The sequence below is a fragment of the Prunus avium genome, chromosome 3 (genome assembly GCF_965620075.1).
Source record: "Prunus avium chromosome 3, drPruAviu1.hap1.1, whole genome shotgun sequence".
Classification (NCBI taxonomy): domain Eukaryota; kingdom Viridiplantae; phylum Streptophyta; class Magnoliopsida; order Rosales; family Rosaceae; genus Prunus; species Prunus avium.
In genome coordinates, this window is record NC_142286.1 from 28,545,341 (window position 1) to 28,561,412 (window position 16,072).

The window sequence follows — 16,072 nt, forward strand, 5'->3', positions numbered from 1 at the left end:
AAATATGACATGTAATATACCGTTTACGTTGTGTGAGGAAATTCCGGCCAAAGTAATGTGCTCAACTGAAGGGCTGAATTTCGGAGAACTAAGACTTTCAAACCATCGGTGGTTGCAGACGAGCGGTGGATGTACAAGAGGAAGTGAGACAGAGCGACTCGGAATGTCCTCTTACTAAACATCCTCGGTCCCTTCATCAGATAAGCCAGCGGTCAAAAGGGCCAAATCCACAAGAAAGATAAAGCCGGTGGCGTTCCCTTCTTGCTGCCAGCAAGTGGACACACAAAATGTTGCCTCTAAATGGTTGCTTCCCAAGTTAGAGAAAGATGTAGATGTTACATTTGATCAGTTTTATCTCTAGAAAAATACTTGGCTTCGTACACAGAGAGTCATTGCTTCTTACAAAAGTTTGACATGCGTGCTGAAACTTGTATTTTTGTATGCATCAACCTTTGATTTACAAGTAAAGATGAAAGATAAGGAGCCAAACGTGTGCTTATCTTTGTCATTTGCTAAAAACAAAATCACCATAACTGAGAAGAATTACATACATTTCCAATGAAATTAACTTTGAGACAAATACAGGAAAGAATTTCAGTAGATAACATATTATGTTACATGTATTTCCAATAAAATTAATCAAAAGAATTAAATTACCGATAATGACACAACATTACTCGATGAATTTGCTCAAAATTGAAAACTAACTTAAATGATCGTTTACATAAGCAGCACTTAATATCTTCAGCTTTTGACCCCGTACACCATTCCAGAAGGCAGCTGCACTCATTACCTTCTTACCTGGAAGCTGAATCTCCAACACCTAGATAAATTGTCAATGCACGAAAATTATCAGGTCACAAGTATAGTGCACATTTTGCTCGAAAATTGATAAAAAACGCTCATCATTGTATATATGCCTTTTCCAATATGTATTTTAGATTGAAGACGAAGACAAATGCAGAAGATGTATTTTTGGATCAATAATGTTGGGCTCACCAAAATGAATGAGGTGTTCACGTATCAGTAAAAAAAAAAAAAAAAGAGGTTCGAAGTGTGCCCAGATTTGGAAACAAAATTTGGTAAATATAGGGAGGTTAGCAGTACTCTTTTCAGTTTGATTATAGATCCCATAATTCAATGGTAGAAGATTTTTTTTTTTTTTTAAAAAAAAACACTCGAAGACGGTGTTGGAATATAAAACCTTGGACAACAAATATATAGCTCAAAGAGAAATCAGTTCAGCAAATAAAAATGCAAGAGCACATCGACTGCATTTTGACCTCTAAGCTAGCAGAAATACTAGACGATAACAAAAATTGACAGAACGCACCTCAAGGGCTGTGCCCCCTCCACATGGAAATACTAATGCAGGCTTTATAAAAGTGATCTCATCTGCTTGATTGACCTGAATATTGCTACGGCTGCAAACTTTCGTTGTGACAATTTTAAGCTCCGTGATTTTGTCTTGACCACTTTTGTTGTCAACAATTACAACTTTAGCTCGAGTTCCAGGCCACCCTGCAAATGCACGAACCTAAAGAGGTTGCATGTCATGACTCTGTAATCCAATTTAAGGAAAAGAAGAGAGCATACCTTATTATGTAGGACTGGAGCTTCCTCATCAAAGGATAGCCACGACTCCTCAGAAGCAATCTATGTAAAACAAAAAATGAACTTAAACTTAAAATAACCTGTGACCATAGAAAGCATATTGGGCCCCAGTCTGCTGCAGCAGAATAATTGGTCAAATATTGATTATCCAGAAACATACTAGTCATTTCAACTGCAAGGTTTACCTTGGGAGCTAAGGTAGCTTTGGAGTCATCCTGGGGCTGTGCTTTCACTTTAGCCAATCCATCAAATATAGAAGGAAGCTCACGAATCAATAGTTTAGATCCTGCATAATAAAAGAGTAGGTTACGTCATTGAAATGTAGCTGAACCAAAAGATGCACAAAATTGGTACTGGCATAGAGACTAAAACCATGTAGCACAAAAGTGACTTGCTCTTTGAATTTCCTCAGCAAAACGATACATGAGAAACAATAAATGCCAGAGACTAACACCATAACTTAAGTGGCTGACTTTTGATCAGGACAGTTGCACAGGACAATGGCTGGATGTCTTGCAGAGCAAAGGAGGTATCCATAAATTAAGTCTATTTCAGTTTGGTAAGACACCTTTTGTATGGACACTTGAAAACTTCATTGGAACTTAATAATGAAAAAGAGAAAACAAATGGCAACCTTCTTAGAAAGAGGACGGTCACAATAATTCAATTGGGGCCCCAAAATTTGAAACAAGTGGGGGCTCAAATGAGGACAATACGGGAACCTAGAAACAAATAATAAACCAGCTTCAAACCAGAGAACAGACACTAGGATTATTTAGAAAGTTCTCTAATACATGATACCATTCCCTTTGCACGATAGATAGGTGAATAATTGTAATCTGCCACTGATTACAAAAGCACCAACCCACTAGACTCAATATTAAACTATAGTAGAAATAAGTTATAAACTAAAAGATAAGTTTCTTATGAAAAACAAAGCACACCTTCATAAAATAGCAAATCAAGTAGCTCCGGTGCCTGCATGCAAACCAGAATAAATATTATTAAGAAAAAGTTTCTGAACTGGCGGCAACCCTAAAATTATATTGAAAACCATGAACAATTGAAAATGTTCAGATCCAAGACAGAGTGCATTTCGGAGTAGCAGTACTGCCACTCACAAAAGCCAAGCAGAACTATAAAGGAAAAACCCCTCCCAACCCTCCACACCCAAAGGAACGGAGCCCTACCAACCCCCCACACCCAAAGGGAAAAAAAATCAAAAGCATCTTGCTGAAGCCAACGAGTGATGCTGAAATGCATAATATAATAAGGTGAAGAAAATCATGAAGAATTCCCTCCATTCTTACCAAGAAGAGGCTCCAATTGGAAAGCAAGGGAATTGGGGTTATAATTTTATATAATGAAATAAGTCAAGAAATCAGCCACTGCTGCTTCCCCAATGTCGAAAGAAGTTAGTAAGCTGCTGCGGGACTTCTCCTATGTGAATCCTCAAGAACTACCCAATTAACTTCCTCTAGTGCATTATATCAGAGCATGTCATCAACTTTGTACAAGACTACAACTTCCAAAGGTTGCAGACGATTTTATGAATCCAAGTGAAACATGCGGAGTTTAATGGTCTAGTAGATGACTTGCTGATCAAGGATTGATTTATACCAATTTTAGTCCATGTGCTCTCCGCTCCTTGATGATACCGAAATACATGGCATCTGGCGTACGTTTATAAGAAGTTACACCATAAATAACATCAGTATGATTATGCTGGACATGATGCCTGCATTTTCATATGTGCCCAGGGAATAGGTCAAAAGGTTACAACACCTTTGACATAGTGCATTACTCCCTCGGAAGCCCATTGACTTAGTTCCTTTACCAAAGGAGGCATGACCAAATGTTCAAAAGCTCATCTTCCATCTCCCCACAAGTGAATAAGAAAATTCAGGTGTGGGTGATCGGATTATCTCAACTAGAGAGGGTCACCAAAAGTATCTTGTCAAACGGAAAGGTGGACCCCTTTCAGATAGCACTTCAATCATAGATGATAAAAATCATCAATTGAATAATGACATAAATGAAAGATTTCTTGCCCCCTTTTAGAACTTATGTTACCTAGGGTTTTTCTTAGGTTTTGCTTCTAGAAATTGCATCGTTGTAGTTCCTAATAATTGTTGGTGCCATGTATGTATCATTTTATAGTTGGGATTCATGAATAACATTTAGCAGCCAGCCTAGTAAAACTCTATATAATGCTCGTGAACCTTTATTTTGAGACATGAATATACTTACAGAAATTTCCCGCAAGCATATGCTTCTCTCTAGGATTCTGTGATGCTTTCTAAGCCTAGTTAGATGTTCATTTTAGCCCCTATATAAATTTTCCTTCTCCGTAAACCAAATTTCCGAAATTCTCATTGTTACTATTGCAGCTATGTGTGCACACGTGTGTGCATGTCTGCACATTGCATTCATGAAGATCAACCTTTTCCTCCTTTTTGGCTGGGAAGTGCAACTAACTTGTAGGCACCAAAATATATCACAACATGATGTACACAGAAACCATGTATCATGGATCTTGCACCTTAAGGCATGTCAGCTATTACTTGATCCAGACAAATCATTAGACTCAGACACCTAAATAACACAGGTCAGATGAACCCAAAAACATAACATCAAACAGACGAAGATTAATCTTTTCTCCCCTTCTTTTTGGCTAGGAATTGCAATTAACTTGTACGCACTAAGATATATCATAGCATGTATAGAGAAATGGTGTATAAGAAAATCTTGCCCCTCAAGGGCTGTCAGTTACCAACTTACTACTTGATCCAGAAAAATCATTACTGAATCAGACCCAGAAATAACACAGATTAGATTGATCCTAAAAATTTAGAATCATTCATACCTTAATTTGATCTTCAATTTCCATTCTTTCACAGGCAATGACAGGTCCAGCATCCAGTGCACGGACAGTGAATACTAAGGATACTCCTGTTTCTTTAACACCGTCCTAATTCAGAAATTCAAACATGTAGACTTACTTCTTATTCTGAAATTTACAATGTGACTATAAAATAAAATGCAAATATTTTTAACATACGAGATAAGGAACATCGAAACAAAGAAACCTGCAAGGCTCTTTGAACGGGGGCAGCACCACGATATAATGGCAGAAGACTTGGGTGTATATTGACCGTGCCTGAGACAATTGTCACTTTGGATTGAGAAATAATGCTGGCACCAGATCAAGTTTCAAGATAGCAAATATCTCTCAACTTTACTGTCAAGTCATTTATGTTCACTCAAGATATGCAACTAGTCAGTTCACATTTTAAATCAAAGATGTCATATTAAAGGAAAATATCAATATGGTAGACTAAATGCGTACACTGCAGAAATCAACTACATCAATTTCCACATTGAAATAAAACCAGTTTGATTACGAAAATGCCATTGGACAAAATAACTTATACTTTTTGTCAACTACTAAAAATATTTCAAATGCCAAAAGAAAATTTGATTATAATTAGGCTACCACAATATCTTTCAAAGAAAGGTTTTTTTTTTTTCCACTGTTTATTACTGCTATATTTAAAATAAAAAACTTACTATCCAAAATATTCTATAACTATTACAAGAATGTTTTTCTACAAACTAATTTTATATATTTATAATTAATTTTTGAAAGTATTTTTCTACAAACATAGAAATAGAAATTCCTGTTGCTATTGAAACAGAAGGACTATGAAATGCATGATGCAATTGTTTCCTGTTGCTAACATGTATTGGGTTATGGATTAATACTGATGTTTTTGGTATTATTAAAATGACAGGTCCAACTGCTGTATCATAAGAAAATGTGTTCTTTCCTGGTGGGTTCATCCCATTCCCAAGTCTGAAAACCCTGAAATGGGTGTCCTGATTTTATGTCGGATCGATGGACCCCACATTTCTCCTGATTCTTTTACTCTAAATAAATGTTGGAATGAGGAGGAACGTAAATGGTTCCCATTCCGGGTAAGCATGCCCAGATGATAACCATAATTTCCAAAGTCAAACGCAGAATTCAAATATAAATGCACAAATATATTAGTTCAACAAATAAGCACGGCCCATTTTTGTTCATGGAAATTAATTTGTAGCAGAGACCAAAACTTTCAGGAAAGTTGATTCAACTAACCCGATGTCGGGATATTTAGAAACTTGCTAGGTAAAATATTCCCATATGCAGCAGTAATGCAAAGTTCTGGCTGCAAATCTCTTAAGTTGGATAAGAACACATCCTGCACAAACAGTAGATAAAAATGAACCCTTTTCATCTAAATTCTATGAAAGAAACTTTTAGAAACAATGGGAATGCATGGAAACCTTTTTTAATCGTTCCAGTGCAATAAGAAGCAGTATTAGGTTATTGCTTATGGTAACAATTGTTAAGTTATGATCTTCAGCATCAGAATTGCAAAAGTTGCAGCTCCACATCAGGTATACCACCCCAATATAGAAGATACCTACAGTTAAGTCAAGGGCTCTCCTAACTACATCACTAGTGACTACATTGCTCACTCGGAAAGAATAAGTAGGGAAATCATTTCCTACCAAATTATGATAGCAAATTACCTCTCCAGCCCGTTCAGGAGTAAAAATATGGTTGGAAGGGAAGCCTCTGTCAAGAGCATGCTGTGCTAAAGGAGAAGGCATCAACTTTTTCCCCCTAGACTTTCTGGATGGCGGCTGAGTAACAATTGCTGCAACCTAAATCACAACAAATTCAACATTCATACTGCAAGCAATTACTCAGTGTTTCTGCACAATCTAAATAGTATCATCTTTTTGACCGGCCAAGATGAGTCCCTACTGAGATTTTTTATTTTTTATTTGTGTGTACGAAAGATTATTCCTTCAAGGATTGCAATATTAGTAAACCTATACACAATATGCCAAAATTTTAACAAGTTTGACATAAAACTGAACCAATCGATCCCTTAGCTATGCCTGATGACCTACCAACACAATGAAAAGGGATAACTGCAACACAGCCAAACTGATTAAAACTTAACTCCAATTACGATTTTTAACCATCCAATATGACCGCCCCTTCCGCATAATGTACTAAAAGGGCAAGTTACATCTTCTAAATTGTATACAAACCGATAAGACAAACACTAAAATCATCAAAATGAGAAATGCTAGTGGCATCCTAAGATGAAGCCACCATAAAGTGCATCCCAAGCCAATTTTTTCATGCCAACCAAGTGCATTTTATTAGAAACCTCAATTCCCTTAAAGACCAAACATGAGAGTAACATAACAAAAAATAAAAAGTCGAAAGATTTTACCCAAGAAATAGAAAGAAACCCCATTTTAAGCTGAGAATAAAGGGGGCAATTATATAGCTCGACCCAAAGGAAAATTTGTTTCAAATACCTCAAACAAAGAGTCCGGAGCAGTGGATGCATTGAGAAGGGCATCAAGAACAGTTGCAGATACCTTCAGAAAAGTAAACATTTTATGTCATCATGATGACAAATGTACGCATACGTATATATGTAGAGAGAGAGAGAGAGAGATAAGCAGAGACAGAGAGAGATGAGACCTGAGGAGAGCCTAAGAAGACGAGGGGCTTCTTGTTGGAAGCGAAGCATAGAGTAGAAGAAGCTGAAGAAGAAGAAGATGAAGTTGCGGCATTGAAGCACCAGAAGCGACGAAACACCAGTGACGAATTCATTCCAGTTCCTCAACTTATTTTCAGTTTTTTCTCTTTGGCACCTAAGAACAGAAGAATGCGTTATCCGCTTCTTCTAATTTCAGTTTCACCAATCTGCCAATTTGCTCCCTCAACTTAAACTTCTTCCTTACTGTCAATTTGGCCCCCGATAAATTGTTTTTTAAAAACTTGAGACTCGAACTATTTTAATTAGCCAATTTATACTTTTAATTTGGAACTGAAACTGATTTTAAAGGTTTTTATTTTTTATTTTTTGCTTAAAGTTAAGGTCAAAACTGTCCCTGTATTTTATTTATTTGGCCCCTTTTTCTTTTTCTTTTTTTTTGTTTTCTTTTTTTTGTTTTTTTTTTTGGGGCGAAACAGTAGAGATTCATTTAAAGAACAGGACATAAACCTAGGATACAACAGTAAGAACACAGCCCCCGAATGAGGTTCTTGCACTACAGAGACTGTAACAACACCACCAACTAAGCACAAATATTACAAGATAGTTAGCAAACAAATATACAACTTGAAATCCAGCTAATAAGGAGTTACAGATGAGGAGGACCCTAATTCTACAGCAACTAGTGCTTAAATAAGATCAAGACAGAGAACAATCTCTCAAACTTCATGGGACAGGAAACACCCCAAGAGTGGAGGGCATTACCCCAACGGAAAACCTGTGAAACATTGACTGTATCGAAGGGAAGCTTGGCCGGTTTTTAAGCTTTTTATGGCGACTCCGGCCATCGTTTCCGTCGAGTTAGGTATATTTTTTAATCAATTTTCCATGCTCTATCCGTTTATATAAATAGATTGGATCAACTTTGTGGTTTTACGGGTTGATTTAGGCACCCAAATTAGCCGGCTATAGGGTTGTTTTTCCGGCCACTCCGACCACCTTTTGGTCTGGGTCCAAGAATTAAAAAGACTCCCCTTGATAGTCTGAACCAAGGTCTTAAATATCGGAGGTATCGGAAATATCGGAAGTCAAAAAACACGGAAATATCGCAGGAAATATCGGGATATTATCGGTATCGGAAAAAATTGAATAAAAACCACGGAAATTGTAAGAAAAACTTGGAAATTTTTATTGAAACTTTGCAGGATGTTTATTTAGTCAATTATCTATTAGTTTATCACAAAAAAAATTGGAAGGAAATGCATTGCATGATGGATTTAACTGATTTAAGTTGATTATATAGCGAGCTAGCAAACACCGTAAGTGTAGAAAATATGTAGTAATTAATGAAAGAAGATTAAACACACCATAATCATTTATATAAAATGAATTACTACAATATTTTACACTTTATACATTGCATGGTAAGATACATGAGTGACTTAGTACCACATAGAGTTCCTATGATGTTCAAAATTTTCATTATCTTCATCATCTCTATGTGTAGAGTAAGTATATTTTGAAGAGTAGTCATCAAATGATAAATCCCCAAAATAGTTTTGCATGTAATTGTTAACATGCCACTCATATGGATCCGAGATTGGTTGACGTTGTCCATAAGCAAAATCATTTGAAGATTGAGTCTCGGATTCTTTCCATGAGTCGCTTGATTCCATCCCAACAGGAATGAGATATGAAGGGTAGGGAAATGGTTGGTTATGAGTATAACCATAGTTACTACTCATCTCATGTGAAAATTTGTTTCTTGCAAAAAGAATTCAAAACAAAATCATGTATATATATATAAATATTTTAGTATTTTCACAAAAACATAAGTGATATGGTGGTTAAGGTGTTGAAGGAGTAAAATAGTTTTCACAAATACCATGTATATAAATATTTTTGGGTTTCGTATCAGGATATTATCAGGATATTATCGGGATATTATCGATAATATCTCGATATATTGCCCAAATCATTCATAAAAATGTTGAAAATATCTTTCCGATATTATCGGGATAATATCGGGACAATATCGATATATTGACGATAACACTATGGTTAGTTGTTAAAATATCGAACCCCCAAAAATCAGATATTATCGAGATAATATCGGAGATATTATCGAGATAATATCCGAGATATTATCGATATTTAATACCTTGATCTGAACATATTGGTATAGGTATTGCACGTAATTTTGAGAATTTTTCCGTCTTCGGGAACCACCCTGAAGCACCGCCACTGTATACTTACCACTTCATTACTCACAAGTTACCACTCCTCACTCACAGTTTGTATCTTTGAAGGAATAACTTACCACTTCTTAATTTTTTATCCTATATTCTAATGCTTACCAGGTCATCAGGTCAGCAAATCCCAATCATTGAATCCATTTAAGTTCAATCCAAAGGTTATCCATGCCTTTGCACTCAGTGCACGCACGCACTGAAGAATTTTCCGTATTGCCAATGCCTTTCTTATTTGGGAGCATTTTTGCTTACCACTTTAATCATAGGTGTACCCTCACCACCATCCTCAATGCTTGATACGTGTCCATAGATATAACCATAGTTAACTTTTGCTTTGTATTTATGGAATTATGGTTATGTCTATGGACACGTGTCAAGCACTGAGAATGGTGGTGAGGGTACACCTATGGTTAAAGTGGTGAGCAAAAATGCACCCTTCTTATTTCTCTCACATGTCAGTTTTCCTTGAAAATTGAAAAAAAAAGCCTTTTTTTTATAATTATTTTTATATACAAACAATGGCTGTTCAATTGGTATTGGTATAAATTTCTCAATATTTTATTTATTATTTGTGCATTATGAAGTCGTCTTTCTAAATGACAGAGTGTGTGGTGAGAAAATAACAATAAATTTTAACGAACACATTAAACCCTAAAAATGCTTATTGATTCTCGCCAAGAACAGAGAGCCCCCATGCTTTGGTGATTCTCTAGAATGAGTATAGCAAAGAGTAAAGGGCTTTATGCCTTGTTCATTTAAACATAATACGAAGTTGATAGAAAAGAGAGTAAATTCTCCTCAAATTTTAATGCGATAACTGATTCATAAGCTGTCTTACATTACCACTTGAAACAACTATAAATAGACAACATGAAAAGACATCTATTGAATACACATTTACTATAGATAATTACATTAATCCCCTGAGCTTCCACATGGTAACACTAGCACTAGGTATAAACTGACTATAAGAAGTACAAATAGTGCTTTTTCCAAAAACGGCTGCTTAGAAACTTTTTCAATTTGCACACGACTGAGCTTCCACATGCTAAAACAAATTTCAATAAAAGAAGCTTCCTCAACTGATGAAGACATCACAGATGTATGCCTCAAAAATCAAATATAAAAATGCATTTACTTGAATAGGAAAAGGGACAAACCTGACAAACAGATCTAGAATTTCCAGGCTTATCTGCTTCACCTGTTACGCATTACCACTGCAGGCGACTGCAAATCTAATGAACTCCATGATTGGAGGATTGTTTTAGCGATTGACTTCTCCTTCCCCATTAACATGCCAAGAGTTGAATCATTTATCAACACTCAAACAGGGATGAAATGCGCTTCAAGATCCAAAAATAATGAACTTCCATCCCACTGTAATGCATCCCACCAATGCTTCTCTGCTTTAATCTCCTTCAAACTGTACTTTAACTTCGAGTCCATACCAAGCTTCTTCAGATTTCGGCACTTATAAAAGCTAATACATTCTAATGATGGCCAAGCACCTTCCCAAATATTGACCAATCTAGGAAGATGATGAAGTGTTAACTTCTTCAAACTAGAGAGTAAAACAATTTCAGAATCCATGATGTCATCCTGGTAGAGTACGATTACTTCAACGGCTGGACAATCTTCAACTACCAACTCTTCTAGATTAGATACAAATGGAAGCATGGAGCTTGTAAAAACAAATTCCAACTTTGGACATGAATGCACCAGCAAAATTCTTAACTTACTGAAACTGCCATATGGTATATTACCCTTCCAAATCCTCTCCAAATCCCGTAAGTAATGAATACTCAAATACTCCAGAGATGGAAATACAGTTTCAGCAAGTTTATTTCCATCAATAATTGATTGAATTCTAGGACATTCACTCACAATACATAATTTCAATCCATTGATATTACCCACCCCAAATTCAAATAAACTCAGCATGCTAAGGTGATGATCTAAATAGAAAGCAGTAGTACGAGCTAATACTTCACAAACCACATGAGGTACAATTTTAACATTAACAAATCTCAAGCACCGACCGTGTTGATTATAATCGAACTCCACAGAGCTTGGCACCCGTGACACGATGCGCTTGACATCATAACCAACCACAAACTTAAACTTAGTTAAGAGTTGATCATTCCATTTGGGGCAAGTTCGAAGAAAGAGATCAAGAAGCTCTACTTCTGGGAAACAAAAACTGAGAGAAGTCAAATTTTTCAAGCTACAAACCTCCATTGTGATGGCTTTTATGCTCTTGTTCCACCTCTGATCTCCAGGGTAGACACCAATACTAAGCGTTTCCAAAGAAAAGAGTGTTGACACTATGCCAACTGAAAACAATTCATGTGGTAGATAAGCATACTCGTTGGGACTAATAGATCCATAAAAGCATACTTCCAAGTACCTTAGAGAAGCCAATCTACAAATCTCATTAGGTAAGCTGTTAATTTCAGTACCTCGGAGATCAAGCACCTCAAGCTTTCCAAGGGATCCAACTTCAGATGGCAGTTCAACTAAACAATCACAATCACGTAGAATAAGAAATTGAAGTCGTTTTAGCTTTGAGATTGACTGAGGCAAGCAATTGATTCTGGTCTTAGATAGGTTCAAGAAGCTGAGACAAGGCATGGAGTCAAAAAAGGATGAAGGTATCACTCTTAAACGTCTGTTTCTCTCAAGGAACAACACTAGGAGATTAGGTGAACTTGGATTTTCAGGTAGACGCTCATTATCCATCAAAGCAATAATCTTTCCTCGTTCCCATTGCTCCCGTTTTGGAGGTAGCTCCCTCAGACCTACACCGCCTTCCAACAAGAATCCACAACCTTCAGGAATTGACCTGTTGCTTTCAGGGCTTTCAATTGGCTTGTACGATGGATTGGTTCCTAGATTTAATGACTCTGTCGATCTTGAATAGAGTCTCAACATAAACTGTAAGCCTTCTGCCCCTGACATAATCGCTGATGCTAAATCTCTAACCACATCATGCATTTTGATCGCAAGACCGCCGTTAGTACTCTGCAATAGAGAGGCACCTACAAGGGTCTTAACTATATCATGCCCCCTCTGATATGCTTCAGACCAATTTCCCGAAATTAAACCTTCTTGGATACAACATTTTACCAGTTCAGATATATCAACCTCTCGATCTTCTGAAAACAAGGCACAATAAAGGAAGCAACTCTTTATGTCATAAGCTTTCAATCTGCCATAACTAAATTTCATACGTTGCACAACAGCTTCAACATCATATATCTGAGGTGTGCTAGGCAATAAAAATTCCCTTGTTGCATCCTCCCACACTGAAGCTTCATTCACCCCTGCCAAGGCCCTTCCAGTAACAATGATCAACAACGGCAAACCACCACACTCCTCAACAATAATTCGAGCATAGGGTTGTATCTCTGGAGAATCAACAAGTTCACCCACTTGTTCACGGAACAATTTCCAAGCTTCTTCTTTAGAGACTTGTTTCATATCAACCACCCTATCCACTGTCATATCAGCACAAATAACTTACTTGCCGTAGAAAGATGAAGAGAATTCTTGAAATTAATGGAGATTATATGATAATGTTAGGAATTAGGGTTGTACAATATATATATAATTTCATGTGTTAATATATTAATTTAAGAGAAAAAAAAAGAAAGAAAAAAAAGGGGGTAAGTAGAAAAGCTACGGCTGGAGATAGAAAAGGCAAGAATTAATCTTGCCTTAAGTTTAATACAATAAGGGATAGCATGTTTACAATAAAGGGAAGGAAAAAAAAAAACAGAAACTAGCGTGTTTGCATTTTTTCAGAACACTACGTCGTTTCACTTTAAGTTTTTTTTATAAAACACTTCAATCGAAACGACGTCGTTTCGTTACAATAAACCTAAAATTAAAAAAAAAACGGAGTCGTCTTCCTCGCGAAGTCATCTTCCTCGCAGAGCCGCAGCCAAATTGCAGACTCTCAAAATTTCTTCCGGTTCAGATCAAGCGCGCCTTGCTCCGCCTCGCTACGCCTTGCAACGCCTCCTTACGCCTTCCCCGCGCTAAACGTGCAACTCGCTAAACAGCCGACCGCCTCGGGCGTTTTCCTGCCGCCTCGCTCCGACGCGCGCTCCGAAGCGCGCTCAGGCATGCCTTTGAAAACACTGGCACAAACATCTAATTTTCTTGTAGTTAGTATAATACTGCAACCATAACTTGGATTAGGAATACCCAGTGCATCTAGATCAACTCGCTCTCCCGTACATTATCCATAAGAAACAAAAACTTCCTGCTTTTTAAAACTTGAAACAGTTTCAGAGTCTGGTGGGCACATTGATAACTGTCTAAAAACTTCAGTTTGTATCTTTCTTATGCTCCAATACCGCAACATAGTCACCCAAATGATCACATCATACATGCTGTTTCCTTTAAGATGATTGAGCAAGGCTTTCAGCACACTAGTCTTGCCACTGCCACCAATTCCGCAGATGCCAATTCTTCTAACTGTGACATCATTCATGCATCTCAAGACCTCATGTACAGTCAAGTCAATTGAACTCTTGGCATTAACTCCCGGTTCAGGCAGCTCCTCAACTTTTTCATTTTGAAAACAAGTATGAATTTCTGCCTGGTTAATAGTTGGCTCGCTTGATTTCTTAGGCTTCATCCTACCTTTGTCATTATGAGAAGGCAAATTTGTTTGTGCTTCACTTGTTTTCCATGGATTCTCCTGTTCTCCCACTAATTCAGATCCATGCAGGCTCTTTCTATCCCAAATAGATGCAGCTCCAGCTGATGCTTTTGGGGTCTTGACATATTTGTCTTGTTGCATTTCTTTACTATGCACGAGTTCCTTCGCATGTGTTGGTGACATTCCAACTTTTACATTTGCTTCACTTATTTTCCCTGGCATTTCCGTTTCTCCCACCAATTCAAATCCTTGCAGGCTCTTTTCATCAGAAATGAACCTCGATGACGATGATGATTCTGGGGTCTTGACAATGTTGTATTGTTCCATTTCTTTACCCTGCATAACTTCCTTCCCATGTGTTGGTGACATTCCAACTTTTATATTTGCTTCTCTTATTTCCCATGGCATCTTCGTTTCTCCCACCAATTCATATCTCTGCACATCTTTCTTCACATGTGTTGGTGACATTACAATCGTTGCATTTTCTTCACCTTTTGATTCAATTCTTGCTTCCTCGTGCACATAATTATGTTCTTCCACCGGTAGATAAGTCTCATCTTCAAGTACAACCTTTGATACACTATCAAGTGGTTCATAATTCTTTGAAACACGCCCATATGGAGCTTTCTCCAAGTGATCAAAAATGCCACTGAGGATACTCGTCAGATGCCCATGTGGTTGCATGCGGACGTGCACCAAAAAGGCAGAACTCTCCTCTTGTTTCTTCAACATGTCATTCGCTTGGCCTTCAATTGCTACACCAAAATGTGTCCAACACACAACCTTCTGAACAAAGATGGTCTCCCTTGTCCTCCAAGTATTTAGCTCCATATTTCCAGTTGAAAGGAATGGACGTGTGTTAAACTCTGCCTATGTCCTTACTCATGTAACTCCTTTAGCTGTTTTATCTTTGGCACTAACAGTGTTTTGCTTTTGGCCCATGTTAAATTTGGTTGGTTTTTAACCTTGGGCACCATGTTGTTTCCCTTTGTGGCTGGGGCCTCTTGATCTGTAGCCTTGTAGCAGTTTCTTTGCCGTCTATTGAATGCAACACTTCAGTTAAATAAATAAATAAATAATGCCGCACCTATCACTTGGCTTCTCAAAGAAACTACTTCAAATAGCTTTCAGCTCATCCAAATTAAATTTGAGTTGGCAAATATAAAACAACACAATGCAAAAGGTGAGGGGGTTTAATGTTGGGCAATAAGTCAACATTCCCTTCATCAACGAGGTCCAATATGTAGATTGACTAAAACATCCATCCATGTGAGGGGCACTTGATAAGTTTTAATGGAGAAATGAAAAATGAAAGATATTTTACGTAGATAATAAATTGTAATAATTTACAAAATTCAGGTGATTAATAGTAAAAATTAAAATTCGGGTAGTCATCCTGCACATACTTAAAAGTAGAGGTGGGCATGGTTTGAATTGGATAGGTTTCATCCTTAAAACCATGGTTGAACCAATTACAATATAATAGTTTGATTCGGTTCAATTTTGACAAAAGTCATTAAGAAAACCAAACCAAACCAAACCAATTTAAGATGGTTTGGTTCGGCCGGTTTGGGCCTAAACCCAATTCTCTTTCTTTTTGCATTTTTTCCATATTATTAGCCCAACTACAACCAACAAATCCATAACTGCTCCATACTTGAATTATTTTCTAGAGTATGAAACCATCCTAAAGCTTAACATGCCGTAAAACTTCAAATTTCAATTATGAATATAGCTCAATTCAAATATCCATATATAATTATTACCTAATTAGAATATTACACATGTAAAATATAATATAAATAATAAATATACACATAAACGGTCTGGTTTAGTTTAAGCCGATTTACAAAAGTTCAAAATCAAATCAAACCAAACTATACATGGTCCGGTTCGATTTTTAAACCGTTTGAATTTTTCTTCTTTAAAACCAAACCAACCGGTAATTATAATTTGATTCAGCCAGT

At 36.9% G+C, this 16,072-nt stretch overlaps 2 protein-coding genes across 3 annotated transcripts; both read right to left on the reverse strand.

Annotated features, from left to right (window-relative positions):
- Positions 1 to 530: 530 nt before the first annotated feature.
- Positions 531 to 7,447, reverse strand: PDE194 (formyltransferase). 2 transcript variants are annotated; one of them, XM_021956274.2, is made up of 11 exons: positions 7,169 to 7,445; positions 7,000 to 7,062; positions 6,193 to 6,327; positions 5,756 to 5,858; positions 4,704 to 4,774; positions 4,481 to 4,585; positions 2,559 to 2,592; positions 1,800 to 1,900; positions 1,597 to 1,656; positions 1,334 to 1,537; positions 531 to 823 (listed from the first exon to the last, which is right to left on the reverse strand). In XM_021956274.2, the coding sequence occupies exons 1-11, from the start codon at positions 7,298 to 7,300 to the stop codon at positions 704 to 706; spliced, it is 1,128 nt and encodes a 375-aa protein (XP_021811966.2). In that variant the 5' UTR covers positions 7,301 to 7,445; the 3' UTR covers positions 531 to 703. The 2 variants fall into 2 exon arrangements, with proteins under 2 accessions (XP_021811966.2, XP_088105944.1); XM_088249818.1 differs by lacking the exon at positions 531 to 823 and having other exon boundaries at positions 1,352 to 1,521; positions 7,169 to 7,447.
- Positions 7,448 to 10,186: 2,739 nt separating this feature from the next.
- LOC110755168 (disease resistance protein At4g27190-like) lies at positions 10,187 to 13,040 on the reverse strand. The gene is made up of 2 exons (XM_088250050.1): positions 10,597 to 13,040; positions 10,187 to 10,484 (listed from the first exon to the last, which is right to left on the reverse strand). The coding sequence occupies exon 1, from the start codon at positions 12,938 to 12,940 to the stop codon at positions 10,760 to 10,762; it is 2,181 nt and encodes a 726-aa protein (XP_088106176.1). The 5' UTR covers positions 12,941 to 13,040; the 3' UTR covers positions 10,187 to 10,484; positions 10,597 to 10,759.
- Positions 13,041 to 16,072: the final 3,032 nt, after the last annotated feature.